Here is a 21,195-nt window from a genome sequence, read left to right on the forward strand (position 1 = left end):
CGTGCTCCTCGCCTGGCTCCACGCTCCGGCCGCCGCCCAGAGAAGTCCCCAGCACCTTTGTCCTCCCGCCCTTCGCACCTCTCCCGTTCCCGAACCGCTGCGTCCTACATCCCTCATCATTCTCATCCTTCTCCCTGCTTTCCCGGTCCTGGCGTTGGCCCTTCCCGGGCCGCCGTCTCCACTGCCGGCCTTCCCGGCCGGCGGTCCCTGTTAACCGCGTGTGCTGGAGCGGGGAGCGCGGGGAGCCCGTGCTCGGCTCGTCCCTCTGCCTGCGCCTTAGTCTTAAGGTGCAGGAGAGATGGCAGATCGGCTTCTGTGAGCGAAAGGGGTGACGGATTTCCGATCTGCTTTTGCTTTTCCACAAAAAGATGCGGAGTTTTGACTAGTTTTGATTATTCCTCCTTGTGGCAGTTGTTCTCATATTCTGAGAAGCTCTTAGGGATCAAGGATCTTACGCTTCTTGCCGTCCTCCTCATCCCTGGAAGTCACTAGTCCTGGAAAGTCGGGGCTTCCGAACCAAAACCAATTGTTATTTTGTCCTGAGTGAGGAGGTCTGGCCTCTGGCTCTCTCCCCGACCCTCGGGGTGTGCCTGTGGGTGTTCTACTCTAGCAGGTACTGGTCTGCCTATCGTCTTTCATACTCCTTTGCCTTCTTGTCACACTCCCTGTTTTGCTTCCTTGATGTTCATTCGTTCTTTGGCTTTCTAGGTCTTTGATTGTAGATTTTTAATTATTTTTTTTTTAAAAAGGTCAATGTACTATTGCTTGGAGTGCTTAAAAAACAGGTTGTGAATGATACAAACAAGCTGCCTGTTGAATATTTTTCAGGAAATTATTTTGCAGTAGTATAATTGTTTTGCTTTTCATGGGTTGTTTTATTTACTTTATGCCTGATAGCTACTTCTGGAGTTCCAATAGAAACAATGGCAAATGAAGCCAAGCCAGCCTCTTCCCCCCCTTCCCGTTTTCATCACCATCCCTGTCCTCCCCACAAACATGCTTGCATTGCTAAATCATCCATTTGGATCGCTGTGCTCTCCGGTTGGGTAAAGCACACAGGGACTAGATGTTTGTGTTGGGAAAGAAGACAAGGGGCTGACTGTAGATGCTTTCTTTTTCCCTCTCTTCTCTGAAATCCTGGTAGAGGTCTTGGGAAATAAACCCCTCATCTCTGCTTGAGTAGAAATTGCACAGGTTCCTTTGCTCCTCTGCTTTTTTTGTGTGTGTATGTCGAGTAATATTTGAGGGTTTGAATGTTGTTTGGGGTTTTTGTGTAAAATCACGTCATGCCAAAAGGAATTGTAAAGAAATGTCGGTTTCAATCAGTCAGCGTGGTATCTACACAAACTTTGGAGAGCTTTCTTTTCCTTCCCCAGTATAAATGGAAATTTATGTAGGAATGTTAGCTTCTACGTGTCTCCTTAGCAACGTGAATCCTTTGCCCCTTCTCCCTGTCTCCTGAAATAGTATCCCCTTGATTGCAGAAAGACTTTTTAGATGGCTTGAATGGGAACCTGCTCCAAGTCCACCCCCCCCCGCCTCCTACCCCCCCTCGCCTCTGCACACACTTTACTGGGCTCCCCCTCAATCCATCTCCCCGCAACGCATGCGTGTGTACACACACACACACACACAGAGACAAAAGTGGGACATTAAGAAAAGCAGGACAGCTTATGGAACAACACAAAAGGGCACTAATCTGTCTCGTTGCTTTATTGGCCACCTGCCTGTTTGTGGGAAGGAAGGTGGAAGATGAATGGGTGAGCATGGATAGGAATGAAATGTGGTTTTGTTAGATGCTGTGTGTTGAAAATTTGCCTTCACCTGGTGCTGTCGTCTACCCTGTGCAAAAATTCCTGCCTGTCCAGTTTTATTCAAACACTTTGAGTGAGCTTTAATCATTCTCCTTAGATACTTTCCAGTCTAGTAGAGCCAGGTTTCACAAGCTACTGGGGAAGAAGTGAATGATTGTTTTATTTGAGGTGACTGGAATAAACCTTTCATTTTGCTCATGTTTGGCACACAATGCTGCACTCTGAGGAGACCTGAAATATGAGGAACTGTACATTTTTGCCTTTGCCGTCTGCTAGCGTGTTACAATTCCCATTAAAGTTAATGGGAAGGCTCCCAGTAAGTTCACCAGTTTGGACTGAGCTCATGTTCAAGACCATTTTGTGTGCATGCCTTAATATTTAAATGCACTTTCCCTGTACATCATGAATCTAGCAAGCGGTATATTTGGAGGTATTAGAGAGCTCCCACAGGGAAAGCTCTTTTAGCTTGCTACCAGTGCAAGCAGTTTTGTAGCTGGCTAGCTGTGAAAAACAGTAGTACACACAGGAAAAAGGCATCTTCACCCACAGTTTTAAGAGATTTACTTCTTCATCTCTTGAAGGAGAGCACCTCAAGTGGCACCATCAAGGGCTAGCTCATGCTAGAAGCTCTTAAAGCATTTTCAAGGTTTAATTAAAAATCTTCATTGTAATTAGATGTAGGACCCCTGACTGCTATCAAAAGGGCAAGTTAGTAGTGGAGAGCAGAAGGAGATGTACAGAGCATGATTACATTGGCTGTTAGAGCAGGAAATCATTCTTCTTGTTTTTCCTTCAGCATTGCTAGTGCTTGGAGTATCTGCTCTTGCATTCATTCATTCGCTGTTTTGAGGGCTTTTTTTATTTTCACAGTTTGCAAGCAATCCTTTGCTCTCATACTGCTTTTAAAGTTGTGGAAGTACTTTACAATATTACTGGTTCAAGTATGTAAAATAGTTGAAATTTTTAGTAATCTGAAGATTATAAAATATCTTAATTTAATTTTCTTCTTTTTGAGTCTTCAGGGTCTATGTAAATCATCTGCTCATTTATTTTTTTCCCTGTAATTGCAGGAGGCAGAAATATTCTTGCATATCCCTTGTCTCCTTTCCTTGATGAAATTCTAAAATCCCTACTAATAACTGAAAAACCAAGTTGCCAGTATGAAAAGATTCATGATAAAATCTTGAGATCCAGCAATGCTGCTTTACATTTTCACCAGCTGTCTGGTCATAAAATTATTTTCTGTGATCAAAGCTTAACTTGGCTAATGCACAACTTGTCTTTAGATCAGCTGTATTTTAAACTCATGTACTAAACTAAAAAACCCCAACAGCTTACAGGGTTTGGAGTGTTCCTTTGGTGTCTTGAAACAGAAGTTTTTAGATCTCATTTGAAGTGGGTTATGTCAAATTTGTGATGGTTCATTTGCAGATTTATCAGAGTTAAGAGTTGTGTATGAGTACTTATTTCTATACAGCATCTGCCTAAAATTAAATGCATCTTATGTAGTACTGCATTGAGTGTCCATGTGTGTACAGATAGTTGTCATCTTTCTGCAGAGTTAGTAATAGTGAATTTGAATTTATGTGATAAATGCAGCTGTTATAGTTCTTTAAATCAAAGATATGCAGATATGATGTGGAAGACACACATGGTTCCATAAAATCTGATCTGCACGTAAACACTGTGAGTTTTGGCTTCAGTACATGTATACAGTATTCATAGAAAACAATAGCTCCTTCACAGCATTTCAATTTATTGTAAAAATAGTTTTGTACTGGTTAACTGTATTCATTCAGGGTTTATGGGGGGCCATATGCAAAGTTCAGTTTTCTATCCAATCAAAGAACTGTCTATGAATGTTTGAAAGACAAAACAATCTCAATGGAGTAAGTGCAACAAAGTCTCTGTGCGTGTTTAAACTTAGTGGTGATCAAACCATAAAGGTAAGCTTAACTTATAGCATAGTGCAGCAAAGCAACTTGAGTCTAGTTCTATGCTTATAATTATTTTCTAATTTGTTCTTAAAAAAAAAAAAAAAGGAAAAAAAAAGAAAGCAAACATCAGAGTCTGCTCATTTGATAGCACTTGAAGGGGTTTAACCTTAATTATGCATTAGATGCAAATATCTGAATTAACATGGTTCAATAGTCCTGGATGGTATCTCCTTGCTTTGAATCTAAGGCGTTGTTCCAAGGGGAAATTGCTAGCTCAAAAGCAGCTTCCTCATCAGAAGATCTGGTTCATTGCTCAGAGTTGATGTTGACATGTATTTGCAAAATGCTCAGCAATTATAGTTTGGTATAAAATCACATAAGAACAACAAACATAATTTTACTGAGTTTGAAGAAAGTGGCTCATACAATGTAAGGAGGTATTCCTTAAATACTGCTTCTGTTTTTGAGAATTGTAATCTGTCATTTTGCATGTTGCTCTCTTTAATAATCATCCCCGACACTTTATCTGAAGGTGGATGTAAAATCAAAAGCCATGCTACTTCAGACTCGCCATCTCTAAGACCCTGAGCAAGCTGATCTAACTTTGAAGTTGAGTTTGACTTGAAGATTGACCCTGTTTTTCTGGGGAGCCAGACCTCTAGAAGGTCATTTCCCAACCTAAGTTATTCTTTGATTTTATGAGAGCTGATAGTCTGTTTATGCCTGGTGTCTTCCTGGCTCCTTCACTGTGTTAAAAATGACTTGAATTTATTAACTACCCCTCACAATAGCTCCAGGTAGAGTATTTTAAGGTATGCTTCCTCTTTTACAAAAGGGACTATTTATTTTAACCTCAGACTTCCCAAGGTCTAAGATGCCTGTTGAGTAGTCTGGACCTTTTAGTATGGTGGAGGCTACAGTTCAGCAACCCTTCTCCAGCTAGCTAAGGGACATAGTTACCGCACATTTGTGTGTTACGTGTGAAGCTTATGTTAGTTTATCTGATCAGATCAAGACAGCCATACACCTTATCATTGATGGTACTCTTTAATAGTCTTAAAGCAAAAAAAAAAAAAAAAAAAAAGACTTCTAGCCAAAGTGGGTTATTGCTACTGCTCTTGTTCATGGCTATTTTAACGTCAGTGATGTATCCTGTTGTTTTAAGTCTTGTTTATTTAATAAAGCAGTCTTGCACCAGAAAGCCAAAAGATGTTCCTTGTGTTAGGGATAATATAAGTGGTTTACATATTTGATAAGATTTTATATTTAAAATCACGTAGAGAGTAACCTTGCTTCTGCTACTGGTTTGTATCCAAAAATGACCACATCATTTTCAAGGTAACAAGCACAGTTCCGGCCAACTGTATTGTTTATGTTTTGTTTTTTTTTTACTTGTTCCAGTTCTGTAATGCAAAGACCATAGTTTTGATGGGAGGTACTCTTTAAGCTATTTTAAACGATAATTGTTTTTTACAAGGAACAGTGGAATGAATTTTGGAAATTGCAAAGGGTTGCCAGTTTGCTTTAAAAGCATAGGTAACTGCAGGAAATATTTACATTCCTGTTACAAGACAAAGTATAGTTCTTCCTTCTTCAGATTGCTAAAATGTAGCAGTATATATGGAGGAGGTCAGAAAAGGTGAGCTTTTCATAAAAACTTGTGTAACACATCTCCCACACTTCTCTCCTGATGACATAATTCTAAGATTTCCAGGTTTTTGTGAGATTCTTGGAGTTGTGGGTGTGTGCGTTTTATTTATTGAATGAATGAGTATCCCGTAATTAAAATGGCATAGCAATGAGCTAATCTCAGCAGAGTGCTGTGCATCCAATGAAACAAATGCCTGAGTACATGCTGTACTATTCTGTGAATGAATTATAGATTACATGATTTTCTGTAATGCTGTGCTTGTCTTGGTCTTCTGCTGGCAAAAGTGATGTGCAATACATGTTGCCTTTAAATAATAAAATAAATATCTATTTAATGGCACCATTTAACTCTTAATCTGCACATCATTTAGAGGATTTTACTTTGTGATTTTAGAAGTACAGGCAGGCTATGGCTTAGAGACTAGATATACAAAACCACCCCAAAGTGTAGATATTTTGTATATATGAGGAATGTAAGCTTTAATCTTCAGGAGGGTTTTGTGTCAGTGGGCAGATGAGGAAGCACCTGCTATGTTTCAGGTTGCTAATACATCTGTAACCCCCCTCAGGCATTAGACTGTCTTCTTGTCTTGCAAAATCTGTCTCCTTTGCATGACAGCAGGATTGCTTACCATATTTTTATTGCTTTTGCTGTTCAGTCTGATGTGCTGTAGAGATGGTAAAGACCAACACTTAGTCTGATGAACATAGTAGTTGAAACGGAGATAGAAGGTAGATTAATGTAGTCTGTATCTTATGCTAGACTGTTGTAGAGACTCCTGAGAATCAGAGAACATTTTGGGTTGGAAGGGACAATAAAAATCATCTAGTTCCAACCTCTCTGCTGGGGGAGGGACACCTTTCACTAGACCAGGTTGGTCAAAGCCTCATCCAGCCTAGCCCTGAACACTCCCAGGGAGGGGACATCCCCACCTTCTCTGGGTAACCTATTCCAGTGTTTCACCACCCTCACAGGAAATAATTTCTTCCTAGTCTACCCTCTTTCATCTTGAAATCGACCCCCTTTGTTCTGTCACTGCAAGCCCTTGCAAAAAGTTGCTGCTTATCTTTTCTGTAGGCCCCTTCAGATACTGAAAGGCTGCTTATAAGGTTTCCCCAGAGCCTCCTCTTCTCCAGGCTGAAAAAACACAACTCTCTCAGCCTGTCTTCATAGGGTCGGTGCTCCAGCCCTCTGATCATCTTCATGGCTGTAAAAAGAGAGGCTAAGACCATTTCTGCTTTGTGTGCTGCTGACTTTTCTGGGAACCAAACTGTCCCCCAACATGCTCAGCAGCATCCTCAACTGGAAGATAGGGGAACTGTGCTGGCCTTTGGATGAATGGAGTCTGGGCCATGGCTGCCTAATGAGTCCTCCAACCCTAGCAAGTGTGTCCTTTCCAGGCTGAGGAGGGTCGGCGGTAGAGATACGCAGTGTCCTTCCAGTGGGCTGCTATCTTGCCTGGACAGAGCTTGACTTGGATTTCTCTCTGGTCACAGTTATCTTGCTGTGGAGAAAAGGAAAGCTGTAGAAGGAGACTTGAGTGAGAGGGACAGAATTCTGTAGGTGACTTCTAAGGACTTTGCCCTCAGCACTGAGAGAGTCTTGAGTCCGGGCTGCCTTACAGAAATGCTCAGGCTTTTTTTTTTTTGTGGAAAGGTACTTAAGCAACACTAGAAAGTCAAAAGAGACAGGTCAGGTAAGAGGCACTTCAAAGCAAGACTTAAATTCAGATTCCCTTCTGCCTGTTTGTTCACAGAGCTTGCAGATACCTAAGTTTCATAATTTTCCAGCATGTGTTTAGCAGATGGAATAGGAGGCCAGTTTCAGTCTAGTGGTTAAGAAATTCTTCTAGGGAATGGGAGCAGAGGTTTGAGTCTGGAGCCAGAGCTGGGAAGCAAAGACCTTGCAGTTTCTGAGAGTCCTCTAGGCCTTGGTATATTGCAGCAAAGGAGGCTCTTCCCTTTCCTCCTTTGTTAGTTGCCATCATTAGTCATCAGTGTTCTGTCTTGGCAAGACACAGGCATACTTAGGTTTGCCCCATTTAGCTGTTTTTAAAGTCATGTCTCTGTGCTTGTTTGCTTTTTCTTTGACTGGCTGTAAGTGACTCTCTGTTTGGCCTCAGGAACACTAAATCATCCTGCAAGCTCTTTGTAAGGTAAATGGGAAGTCACTGATACCTTAATGTGGAACCTTTGAGTTATCCTTAGGAAGAAATTACAGATTTTGACACTCAGCGTAAAATGCTCAGATTTCTGTTTAGGTGTTGTCAAAACCCTGGTGCATTAGAGCTATGAGAGAGCCTCACTGTTGAATGCACCTGTGTCATGGAAGACTCAGTGTAAAGAGGGCTTTATCCCACGTGCCGCTGTGCGTGGGTAAAGACTTGATTTCTTAGGGAGTAGCTCAGTACACACATCTACTGTTTAAGAAGCACCAGAGAATTGTTTTGTCTCTTCCATGAACAGCTTCTTTTTAACGTATCTGTAACTTCACATAGTTATTTCATGTGCTCAAATTCATGGCTTTCAGAAGAAAGCCTTGGTTGTAGAGTGTTTGAGTTTTGTCTTAAGGAAATTATGCATTTGGCCATAGCTGCATGGTAATGCTTTTTAAGTGTCTAAGTGAACTGAGGATCAGACACAAGTAATTTTCATACTTCAGAAAAAATCTTATTCTCCATCCATAAAATAAAAAGAGAATGTAAAAGCCAGAGTGTGTCTGGTCAGCAGCTAGCAGCACTAAGTGTACTATACAAATGGACAATGAGTGGAAAATATTTTTGTAACTTTGTACACCGCTGCACTGTGGAAAGCTGTGGCTATAGCAACTTGCTGGAGGTTAGGTATGGATTCTGCCAGTAAGTGTATCCCTTTGCAGCGTGCAAAATGCTGCAGAGTTTGGAAGGACTGTACTTGTGGTGCTGGCTGTACAGGAGTGGAGGAGTAACTTCTGGACACTGGGCTTCCCAGGTTTAGCCAATATCCACTTCATCCAGAGCAGCATCATCTGAGCAGCAACCCTTATTTTGGTTCAGGTGAGGTTCCAAAGGACTGACTTCTCTGTGGTATATGTTATGTGAGAACTTAATGGTGATTGCAGTACTAATATTACCTCAGTATTTCCACTGGATACAGTGAAGTTTGGCCTTCCACAGAAATTTGTGCATCTGATCATGCTGAAGAAAGAGGAGACCTTGCTGATCATGCAAGAAATGTACTTTTGGAAACTGAATTCCACCTTTATGTTTTTACATAAGCACTACACTTCGCTTTCATTGACTGTTTGATGGCTAAGTTGATGATGGCTAAGTTGATGAGTGTTTATAAACTTAGAAATAGTTTTGAATATGAAGCCATTAGGTATATCTCTAGCTATCTTATTTCTCTTAGTTGATTGTTATGACATTCAGTGGGTTATATTTAATTTCTTATGCATGGGTGACTAAACTTTCTGTGCTTTACTTGATGTGTTCTTTTGAATTCCTTATTCTTTAATTTAAATGCTATATTACAATTTCTTAAGAATATTTATTGACTGAGGGCAGGTACATGATAAGTAGAAGCTTTGCAATGAATCAGAAAAACTTATTGATAAATGTTTTTCAGTTTTGTTTCTTACCAAAGATTTGTTTAGTACTAGAAGGTGGTCAGTCATTACATTTGTCATGTAGCAGTTGTCTGCATGTTCTTACTTTCAGCCCCTATGGGAAGGGCTCAGTGGAGAGCCATTGTATGAAAGAAAGGAATACTTGATTGGTTTTTAAGAGATTAATTTGGTTCATCTGCATTATCTGAAAGAGCTATATACACAAATGTTTTGCATATTCTGCAATGTTTTGGTTTTTTTAATGTTTGCTCCATTTGGTGTAGAATACCATGTAGATAAAATATTTAATTTGGGGGAAACTTGCTGAAAACATGAAATCTACTACAATACTAGCTTTTTGCCTTGCCCTTTCTTATGTTAACAAATGACCTATTTATTAAAGTAAACATTTCAGAACTTTGAGATGTTTTATTGTTTTACAGCTTTTTCTGATTTTATCCTAGTACTGAAATATTATTTTCTCCAAGAAATCGATCAGATAGAACTGCTCTTAATTAAAAAATAATATACAGCTTAAATCCTTAGGTTGTTTCATCTGGGGAAAAGAAAGAGGGAGTCACACATTTCAGTGTGCAATTAAATTATCACTGATTCTATATCATTAAGAAAGAGGCAGAATTTCCAAAGACCAGTAAGACCAAGCTGTCCTTACGAAAAGCACCTGACTTACCTATGATGAATCAACTGAAAATAAATATTGTAATAATGGTCTGGGAGGTTGTTTAATTTTTTTTACTGAATATGGTAATTTTTATACATTTTACACCATCTATATTTAAAAAAAATGTGTTAAGTATCTTGGTTCATATTTAGATATATTTCCAAATATTGACATCCACTTACCTAAACTAACAGGCAGATTGTTATAATAAAAATTATGCAAACTGTCGTCACTGTCAGATCTGCAGTATACATTTCCCATAGCCATAAGCATTTTGATACTTCTTGTGCAGTACAAAAACAAGTTTGGATTTTCAGACTCAAAAATAGTGTGCACTGTGAGGCTTTTCTTAAGAATTTTGTTGTGAGTTAATGACTGTCAAAATGTATTAATTCTAGGGTTTTTTTGGTAGGATAGGTGGCAGTATCAGTGTAATTCTTAATATTTTATTAAGATAATGAACACTTAAAAATTCTGAAATTCTACTTGAAATTCTACTTTCTGTTGACTCTACAGTTGCAAACCAACAAAGCAACTTAATTTGGGCATGGCTGAGATGACAGAGCTTTTTAAAAATCTAAAAGTTTACTAAGATTTGTGGGAGTGTGATTTCACTAGTTGCTAACATTTTTCTTAGACGTGTGGTATAGATAAACTGTAGTGATGAACAGTGAAAAATACTGATGTGCATTCATAAAGTGTAACCAAATTGTGGTTTGAATCCAGGAAACTTATAATGATCATCTTTAAAGTCCCATTTTGCTCATGTTTACGCATGTAGAGAACAAGCAGTGTCACTGAACTGCCGAGGCTCCTGAACTGAGCAGAGTAACTTCCTTGCAAGTTTGGTGTATGCCTAGAAACGATGCAAGCACATTTTGGATGCTCAAAAGTAGGCTTATGATGTTTATGTTCTGTGTACCAGTAACACTATGTAACAGAGCAATCTGCTGTTCCCATTTTGATGCTGTGTGGTATAAATCACTCCTCGGTAGTCCAGGGAAAACTAGATTTTTTTATTGTAGAAAACTGTGTTTGCTGTATATGGTTATATTGTTGCAGATATCTAACTTGCGGGATGTTCTTTCTTCAGAGGTAGTGATTCAGATTTTTTTGGATGTTTAGTTTATTTTGTATAAAGTCCCATGGCCTGGATTTTTTCTTAAAAATAATTGCTGTTAAGTAGAAAGCCCATGCAGAAGGTTTTTCTTCCTTAATCCAATAGAAGCTTTATTTTGTCACCAGGTCAAATGGCTGTCAGAATTGAAAGTTAAGGTTTTTCTAAGATGACAAGGAGAGTTAAACGTAGTTTCCATGGTAGACAATAGAGGAGAATTTAGTCCAGTATTCTTTGTGCACTAATGTCTGGCCTTCATGATGTTACTTAACCAGAATTCCTCTCACCTGCAGCTCAGGCTGAAGGCTGGTAGCACTGTATGCTCCTGTGAATGGAGGCTGGAGCTAAAATAAAGCGGCAGCTCCAGACATTGTGTTCCAGAGGACAGGGATCAGTACCTGATCCTCAGCTGGCAGTGAGAAACATCAAGACCCTCAGTTTTTTCCTGCTGTCAACATCACTAAGTAGGTTCTCTTACTCAATAAATTATTTTTGTTTAACTAAGTAAGTTCTTTTTCAGTTGGGAGTGTAGGTGTCTTCCAATACTGACTTGTCCTTTTACCTCCCACTTCAGTACTATAGGAATGTTATTAAAAAAAAATAAATAATAACCTTTCCAAAATCCATAGGTGTATCTGTCCTAGAAGTTAAGCTGTATTCTAGTCCCACACTTACATAATCTTTGCCTTAGTTATTTCCACTTGTTTGTTTGTCTTGCCAATGTTGTTGTGGAAAGCAATAGTATACTTAAGGTTTTTTTCCATTTAGTTGCTACTCCAGTGTTGCACACCTTTCATTTGCATTGGACTTTGATGTCTGATCAAGGCAAAGATAACATATAATATTTTATTATTTGTAGTGGCTTTCAAAAATCTTATTTTCTGAGTTTTCCCATATGGTATTTTGATTTATTTCATCAATTTTGTATTGCTTTTAACTTTGGGATTATATGGATTTGTGTCTAGTCTTTGTGTCTGTGTAATTTTCTAGTGCAAGGATTCCTTGATGTTGTTCCAAAGTGGTCCATTCTGTTTGTTTATCTCTGTATTTTGTATCTGTAACGCACTCTGATTTTGAAAGAATACTCTAAATCATCAGTATGCTAACCACTTGGTGTTTCTGAAGGATCACATCAACATTAAAAGCCACTCTTCGTAGCATTCCCATCCACAACTAAAATAGTATTTCCACCCCAATAATAGTAGAGCAGTGGGACACACAGCAAAATGATATTAGAGATTGCAAGGTGAAGTTAGAAAGAGAGATTGTTCTTAGCCTTGAGTGTTGGCCCAGTAGGAAAACAAAGAGTAAAAGAGCTTGGGATGTTGACTACTTAGTAATTAAAGTATTTGTAAACAACATGCCTGGATTTCAAAAAAGAATGAAAATAAATGTGTGTACTTGCACAAACAAACCTTTAAGATAACTTTATTTTTTAGCAATCCTGTTTTTGCTCTTCTGTTCACTTCTTTTAATCTTCTTCATCCTTTTCCATATAACATATGAAGGCTTTTTGGTAATAATAGCTGCCAGCCTTCCATTCCCAAACTCCACAGCTGCACTGTTGGTGTCTTCAGCAGATTGGACCCTTCTTGACACTGCATGTATTCTTTTTTGGAACACTGAATTTTGCTCTTTTCAGAAAGAGAATGTGGATTTTTATTGTTCTTATTCTAGCAAACTTAAGGTCTCTGAATTTATTCTGAAAATAATTAGTCTTCTAATGCATTTGCACATTTTATTCTGAGTATTGCACTGAGTGCTAGTATATTAAAAGTACTGATAGATTAATTGGATTAATTGGATCCACAGGTTCTTTTCCCATAAGCTGATTTTAGGTCATCTTCCTTGAGCTACTAAATAGTAGTGATAAACAGTAAATAGTTAATTGATTCTTGAAGCCAGTTATTGGAATGAGACAAGGCCTTACCATTTTGCAAAGATAAACTTCACAAAGCTTGTGCCTTTCTAAAATCCTACAGAAGTTCTTAAGTTATGTGGTCATCAGCTTGCAAACGATTTTGTTTTATGTGACACAAGTGCAAGGATGTTGTTTGTAACTGCATCTACGGTGTATATAAATATCTAGAAAATATGCCAGGCCACATCCTGAAGTTGTTTTTGGAGAAAGAAAAGAAAAAGTGACTCTTTAGGATAACTGATTTTTTTTTTTTTAAATGGACTTCAGATTTGACTAGGTCTGCATCCAATGGCCGTTACTACCTTCATAAAGGCTTAACTTCCACCTTTTGTTTTAGTGTTGAAATTTTAGGTTTTTTGTTCGTTTGACCATCTCCTTCCTTCACCTTAGTTTTGTTATTCATGTTACATGGCCTTACAGCTTTCCAAGTGGCAGGTGTGTATGATGAGCCTCTGTGCATTTCTCTTCTTATGTCACCCTAATCAGCTCAAGCAGGGGTTTGACTCACTCTTGTCCGTGAGAAGGTTGTGATAGCCTGGGGGTCAGCTAACACATGCTAGCTGATCCTGACCCAGCCTCAATTTCTCATTCTAAATTGGTCAAAACCAGGGGACCAAATTATTCAGTCTTACTCAAGCCAAAATCCCAACGAGGCCAACTAAGCCTCGAAAAAGCATGGAAGGTTGTGGTACTTTGCTCCTGAGTTGCCTCCATTGTGTAAAGATGTTTCACTAATTAGGAGAAAAGAAATCCAAAGTACAGTTGTGCATTTACCCAAGCTTTGGTGCCTGCTCTGTGTTCCTCATTCTGCTGCTTCTGTCAAGCCTATGGGCTTGTTTTACTGAAATTGTATTGGTTTTTTCCCCTCTCTTTTTCCTGCTAGACTGGCAGATAGCTACTCTTGCTTTGCTGTTGGGTGGTGCTGCCATCATCCTCATCGCTTTCCTGGTTGGGTTGATCTCTATCTGCGTGGGATCTCGGAGGCGGTTCTACAGACCAGTTGCGGTCATGCTCTTTGCTGCAGGTAAGCAGATTACCGGCACTGTTATGAAAATTTCATGAGAGCAGCTTCACTTTTGTGAAGGAAGAAGTGTCTCGTTCTGCATACTAATTCAGAGGCATTTGGTTTACTTCTGCATGAACTCCAATGAGGTTTTTCAGGATATCGGCTCTGCACGGCATTAATCCCTTTTGCCTTGCACTATTATTGGTTCATAAACAATTATTTATTTGCATTATATTTATTGTTTTGTGAAGTACATGCAGCAGGGGAATCACTACAGGGGATGAATCTCCAAGTACTGTTTTTAGTCTGTGACTTTGTACTGCTTGATGTCCCTGTTTTTATTATTCATGTGAAGCCATTTCTGTTATTTTAATGTTCTTCCTTTTACCATTTTGAACCAGGAAAATTAATGCTCAATGTGAACCCTTGAAGTCCCACGTGTGAAAATAAATAGGAGATTTTGTTGCAAGGTGTTTATATATGCCCCTGTGCCAAGAGGAATTAATTTCATTGTGTCAGCTTGCATACTTAGTTATTAATTTAACAAGCTGTCACAGTGCAGTCCCTTGTTTGGTTTTAAAAGCATGAAAAAGGAACAGTTTATATATACTATCACAAAATCTTAAGGGAGACTTATGAATGCGAATTGTCTGTGAGACTGGCCCAGAGAGGTATAATAACAATATCAAATCATCTTCTTCTGTACGTTCTGGTGTTCTGGGGCTTAGTCAGCACAGATGTTTCTGTTTCTCCTGAGAGTCACCAAGCATTGGTTTGCCTTCATCCTGTCACTTGTATCTGCACTGGAGTTAGCAGCTAAAGCCCCTTCTGTTAGCCTATAATGAAGAGGATGACAGAATCTCATCTTTAGGATGTATTAAGCAAAAAAAAACCCAAAACCTACTTGCAAGGATATGGAAAGATGAGTGCAGAATGTACAGGGTATTCAGGAATAAAGCAAACCTCCGGGGAAGGCTCCTGCTGCCCCCTGCTGCTAATGATAACTTGGTTGAGCCACAGTGCTTGGAGATGCACTTTTATTTGCTCTTGAGATATTGCCAGGTTGTATTTCATTTGCTTTTAGGAGATGAATGAAACCCAGGGTCAGATTTCCTAAGCGGAAATCTTATATTTTTGTTCTATGTTTCTCATTGCTTGCTTGGTTGAATGAGTAAAGGCACTGGTGCCATTTTAAAATTTAGTATTAATTTTGAGATTATAAAGGATTCTGAACAGTAAACTATGAAGCAGATGGAATTGCTGAATTTCTGCAGTGTAATCTTGTTTGGATTTTTACTTAATTTCTCATAACATTATGTAGTAACCAAGTAACTGTTCAGCTATATGCTGCCTGTCTTGTTCATTTATTATGTAGTTAAGTCTGTACTAAAAAAAAGAAAAAAAAACAAAAAAAAAACCCAAATCAAAACAAAGCCAAAAAATTCCCTAAATCCTGCTGTTTGGCTTAAAGCCTAATCTCTTTTCCTTTGTAAAATTAGTTCTGTTCTTCACTGCAGAAGTTATGGGGAAGAAAGGTTTAACGTTTACTTGTGTCGAAAAAGGAAAATACATTGGCGCTTCAGGTCATGATCAGCGTTCACCTCTTTCCTTTGCCTCTGTGTGTGTATGTGTACATGTGCATTTTAAATAGCAGTGACCTGGGGCATATAAAAAGATAGATGATGAGGCTGAGACAGCCTGCCCCATTCTTCTTCATTATCTGGCAAATCTGAGGAGAATCCTTTTGGGATTTGATGCTGACATTGTTAGTGTCATTTCCTGCAGATGTTATCTTTGATGTCAACTATTCTTAGAGGTGAATATGGACTGACGTATCTTGGAAGACTTAAAGAAAGAGTCCCCTACTGAAGAGGGGGAAGTTAAGATTGCAGTACAGTGGAATTTGTGCCTTATACAATTTGTTCATGAATTCAAATCTTCACCTGTGGATTTCACAGGCAATCTTTGAGGATAAACCTAGCCCCAACTTGTGAGTCTACTGACAAGACCAATTTTTCTGTGTGATTGGTTAGGAGTCTACCAGCTGCCTCCGGAAGAGGGAAAGGAGGAATTGCTGAGAGACAGACTTTAGTGATCTATGTGGGTGTCAGGTAGAAAACATCACTGTGTGGGAGATAGGGCAGAATGGAAAAAGTAGTTTCTAGACACTTAAAGAGTCCGAATAGTTGGCTCCAGGCTTTTGTTTGTTTATTTGTTTTGTTTTCTTTTGTTTTTCTTTTTTTCTCAGCTTCAGTTTTCAGTTAGCAATTCTGTAGGTGAGGAAAAAGATTGGCTGACTAGAACTGGATGGGATGAGAGGGAAAAGGGACAAAAAAATATATAATTCAACATAGATACTGAGAATAAGCCAGCAAGTGATCAAAAGATGAGAATATGTTTAAAACGCATAGTGTCAGCTCTGTGTAGTGGGGAAAGGAAGATGAATACTGCAGGTCATGGAAAAACATGGAGCATACAGAGAGGCAGTTGTAGGGATGCTCTTGCATGGAGCCACCTTGGCTCATACAGTTCTTCTGAGCATTTTTGGTCTAGTAGAGGTCACTAGCTGATGTACTTGATTAGGTATCTTAGTGCCCATGAGCCAAACTAGCCCTAAAACCTGCATCTTCCAAGTTCATGCTCACAAACTTCTCAGTGTCAGAGTCTCATGCTATGGTTACCAAAAAACTGTGTGCTAACCAAGTCTTAATGTAGGGGTAGAAAGAGAAAATGTAATTGTTGAAAGTCCATCAAGTCTTAATGTAGGGGTAGAAAGAGAAAATGTAATTGTTGAAAGTCCATCAAAGCAAACACAAAAGGTAATTTAACAGATGTTTGCCTTCTAGGGCTATGTTTTAAAAATGTTTAGAAGACAAACCTGCTTAGATTAGGAAGCTTTTAACACATTTCACAGGCTGCTTTTATCTGTAAACTAGGGGAACAGTGGCTAAGTGAAAGTATTATAGGTGAGAGAGTAAACAAATTACAGCAGATAATATTTGGAGAATGCTGAGAGGATATATAATTTTATTCTGACAGAGTCAGAGCACAGTCCAGCTGGATTGTGTCCTGAGTTCTGTGCTACTATCCATTATCATAATGATGAGGAAGATAGAATTAAAGTCTGTGTGTCAAATTTTACAGCTAAGCTAGAAAAAATTGCAGATACATTGGAGGACAGAATTAGATTTTGAGAAATTGATGGAACAGTAGGAGTGACTTCAGTAGGATGTAGTGCAAATTGCTATGGGGTGGAAAAAAAGTTGTAGCATCAAATAAATATTAATAGGGATGATACTCTGTAGGTCATGTAGTCTAGCCTTGTTGTTGAGGCAGAACAATTGCTAACACTGGGTTAATCAGCTGCAGCTTTGTCTGGACCAGTCTTGAAGAAGACTCCCAAGAATAAAGATTCCACAACCTCTCCAAGCTTGTTGTCCTGCTGGTGTGTTTTGCTTTCCTGATGTCCATCCTGAATCTCTGAAACTGAGATTTATGTCCATTGCTATGATCTTAGGTTGCCTGACAGCACAAAGAGAAGTGTTTTCTATCATTGTTGCATCTTCATTTTCAGGTGACTGCAGGCTCCTTTGAAATTACTCCTTAGCTGTCTCTTCATGAGTCTAAATAAATCTAACTCACTCACCCTCCTTTTAATGATGATTTGCTCCAAACTTCTGATTATCTTGGCAGTCCTCTGGACCCTTGTCCTTTGGTTGGTGAATCTATATTTACTACTGATTGCCTCTTTGCTCTGCATGTACTTAGCAGTGGACTCCAAGAAGATGTACTTAATAATGATTCCAGGGATTGAGTTGAGGCTGATCAGCCTATAATTCTGTGGATTTTTCACTTCTAGTCCTTTTAAAGAGGGACAGAAACCCTTTTTTTTTTTTTTTTTTTTTTTTGCGGGAAAAGACTAGAGCTTCTGAAAAAAGGTAGTATATACACTTCCCATAAGCAGGTAAACATAGCATGGAGTTCCTTTAAATTAATTGGAATGAGATCAGCAGTTGCAAACATTAGTTTTATCATCTTTATGAGTCATCCTAGTCATTTTTTCACAACTTCACTAACTGTTGTTTCTAGCCTACATAGATCCCTTCCCACTCTACAGGGAGCAACAGTGATGGGAGGCAAAAATAGTACAAAGCGATAGCAGCGTTATGCAGTGTGGCTCTTTCTGCTGGCCAGTTGCTGCCAGCATCTACTTTGAGTTTTTCAATAGCGTGGCTGGACTAGTAGTAGCAAAAGCAGGAACCCTCACTACAAAAATGTCTGAAGTACCTGTTGTGAGTGTTGCTCTTTCAGCCACGTGTTCCTCTTCCAACAGAATGACTGTTTTGTTTTGGCAAGTCTGATCTGTAGATTAAAATTCAGCATGTTTCAAATGTTAGATTGAGGGAAGGTGAAGAGCTTCCTTGGTCAGCACTTGACACACACACGAAACAGAGCAATTCCTGCAGTGACTCAGCAGAGATGCTGTAGCCCCAGTCTGGGAAGCTACTGAAGACCTTGCATATATCCATTCATCTTAGGAAATCCTTTTTGACTTTGAATGGTCTTAAAGATGAGTCTGAAAGCTGAGCACATTAGTGTGGTTTGGGGTGTAATGTTGCCCTCGTTATACAGAATTGGAGTGCATAGTCTTTTCGTAAGAGTAGGCACTTCATCTAGTGTACCCAATGTCAAAATTTCTCCAGTGTTACACAGTATTTTGTGAGCTGGCAGACTCAAGTTATATTAAAATGGAATAACGCAAAGTAACACTTAAATAACATTAGGATTAAAAAAATCCTATGGATTTTTGTATCCACATCAGAAAATCCACTATCCAAACATTCAGATTGCCAGTCTCAAGTAAGAGTTCAAAGACTAGTCTGTAAGCTGTGTGGACCAGGAGAGGGAGATAAAATTTCCAATGAGTGTTTTTGTGAAGAGTTATCACCAAGGGTATGTAATGAATGTTCAAAATAATTCCACCATACCAGTCCCCATCCAGAGGGCAGGAGAGGGTTAGCCTCCAGGGCTAATGAAAGGTGCCAGTTTGACATCACTGAAGACTGGATGTGAGACTGAAAAGGCAAATGACAGATTTTCAGTGTACAAAGTGTTCAGGCTCTAGGAGAATGTAATTAACATTATTTGCCCCCCTCCCCCCGTAATTTCTCAGTGCAATTTTCAAAGGGCTTCTGTCACCCTAAGTAGTCTTCTATTATGCACTGGCATATTATATTGGCACTGCCTTTATAACAATTCTCTAAACAGTGTTCGTTGTTCTTACAATACCTAATAAACTGTAAAAAATGAGCCAGTTGGCGTTCAAGTAGTTATTACGGAACTACATTGCCTATCACTGAACTTTCATCAGAGTATGTCTCTGACCTGCAAATACTTAAGCATGTGCTGGATGGTGTGGATGTGCCCTCTGTGACTGAAAGGGAGGGGGCAGGGGTAGCTGGCAGGGACAGTTGCCTGCTGAAGTCTTTAAAAATTACCAGTGTGAAGTGCTGGAAAGGAGCGTTGCAATGAGGCTGTATAATTTATTTGAGGGGCAAAAAGGACGTTTTGTGCATTATTGTGATACAATCTATTGTGAATGTCAGAATGTGGGGCCTGAATTGCTTGTTCTTGTCTGCAAAGTAAGTGTAATTTTCACCTGCTTACCCTGGAAACTGTTGTCCTGATTTTCTGTTAATAGTGCACCTGAATTTAAAAGAGATAAAGTGCCAATGAAACTGAAATCTTGTTGTGAAAATTTGGTTTCTTCATCTGTGTATTTTCCTTTTCAGGTCATTGTATGTGGACTTTTTTTGGTGTAACACAATAATTAACAGGTTTGCTGAATTCCACTGCAGACATGTGGATCAGACTGCAGGAGATACAGCTCTTGGAGACAGTGCTGTAGAAAGCAATGATTTTTAAGCTTTCTACCTCTGTGGGTTTGGTCTGATTTATTAGCTTTTATTCATCATGAAGCATTTCTGACCCACCCCCTAAATTCATAATACAAGGCAATGTCTTGCCAGTTGGAAGTTTAGTGACTGATCGAACTTTATCGATTCCTTGGTATTCTGTGTAACATTATCATTAATTCTGATTATAGTACAGAGTAATGCATATGAAATATGTAATTCTCTGGGTCTGTATTGAACATAAATATGTATCACCCACTACAATTAATTTTTTTCTAGGCTAAGTAAATTATTTGATTCTGAGCTGTATTTCATAATAGTCGTTTATTCTTGCTTCTTATTGTTTTGACTTACTTATAATAGCTATAGAGCAAATAATCTTAGTTTTGCTCTTATGAAAAGTAATAACTGCAAACTAAAATGCAGGGGAGAGACAGAAAAGAACTGGGTAAAAATTGCTTTCTCTGTTTATTTCTTGGACATCTGAAGGATCGTTGTTATACCATAGCAATAACATTTGTTCATCAGCAAGGGAATACAGAAGAACTGCTCTGTTCTCTGAGGGTGAAATGAAGGTGATTTTTTTTTTCCCCAAAAAGAGCAGTACTTGCAAGCTAAAAATGCACCAAGAACATTTTAAATATGAAATTCAGTTCTGTGACGCTTTTCTTGTTTTATGGAAATGAATTAAAGCTGCTTCTGACATCTGTGGTTTTGTTTTTTTCTCTCTTTCAGTTGTCCTTCAGGTGTGCAGCTTAGTCCTTTATCCAATCAAGTTCATTGAAACGGTCAGCTTGAAAATCTACCATGAGTTCAACTGGGGCTATGGCCTGGCTTGGGGTGCAACTATATTTTCATTTGGGGGTGCCATTCTTTATTGCCTGAACCCCAAGAACTATGAAGACTATTACTAGAATCGTTTAATGAAAAGAAAAATAACAAAAGGATTATCCCATCTTTTCTAACTCACAGTTTTTTTAGAACACTTGTGGAGCGCCACGCAGTCTGCTCTCTTGATAAAACAGCCTTTGCCTTTTGGGTGTGAACACTCTTACCACCTTTTACAACCATTTAAAAGAACTGCAAACATTAGGATTGCTGATATTTCATAGGCAGATGCTGCAAGCTGCTGATACATAAGCTTCATTTTTCCTGACAACAAGCAAAAGGATCTACATGACAGCGATCATTGTGAGAAAACTAGTTGGAATGAGAATGCAATGCCAGCATCTGCTGTTGCCTTCAGGGGAGCAGCTGGTATAGGCTCCATTTAGAAGTTTCCCTGTATCATAGAAGATTCACATGTCTGTTAAGCAGGCAATGGCATCTTGTACAATAGGCTGTGTTGGCCCCTTGTTACTTGCTCAAAAAAGCTCTTGAGGAATTAGTTGCAAGTGACTGTTGAGGGCACTGAATGTAACTGGTTAATGACTTGTCTAATATCTGCATTCAACAGTCTTATGCAAAAATAATAAAAAAACCAACAACAAAAACCCCAAACAAAAAAACCCAAGCAAACACAAAATACAACAAAAACAAGCCACCAACCACACTTGATTTAATGAAT

General features: G+C 39.0%; 1 protein-coding gene across 1 annotated transcript; it reads left to right on the plus strand.

The window, feature by feature from the left end:
* Positions 1–2,216: 2,216 nt before the first annotated feature.
* On the plus strand, positions 2,217–20,994 carry TMEM47 (transmembrane protein 47). Its single transcript, XM_010004488.1, has 3 exons — positions 2,217–2,244; positions 13,591–13,731; positions 20,364–20,994. The coding sequence occupies exons 1-3, from the start codon at positions 2,217–2,219 to the stop codon at positions 20,540–20,542; spliced, it is 348 nt and encodes a 115-aa protein (XP_010002790.1). The 3' UTR covers positions 20,543–20,994.
* The last annotated feature ends 201 nt before the right edge of the window (positions 20,995–21,195 follow it).

This window comes from Chaetura pelagica, unplaced genomic scaffold, assembly GCF_000747805.2.
Source record: "Chaetura pelagica isolate M959 unplaced genomic scaffold, ChaPel_1.0 scaffold308, whole genome shotgun sequence".
NCBI lineage: Eukaryota > Metazoa > Chordata > Aves > Apodiformes > Apodidae > Chaetura > Chaetura pelagica.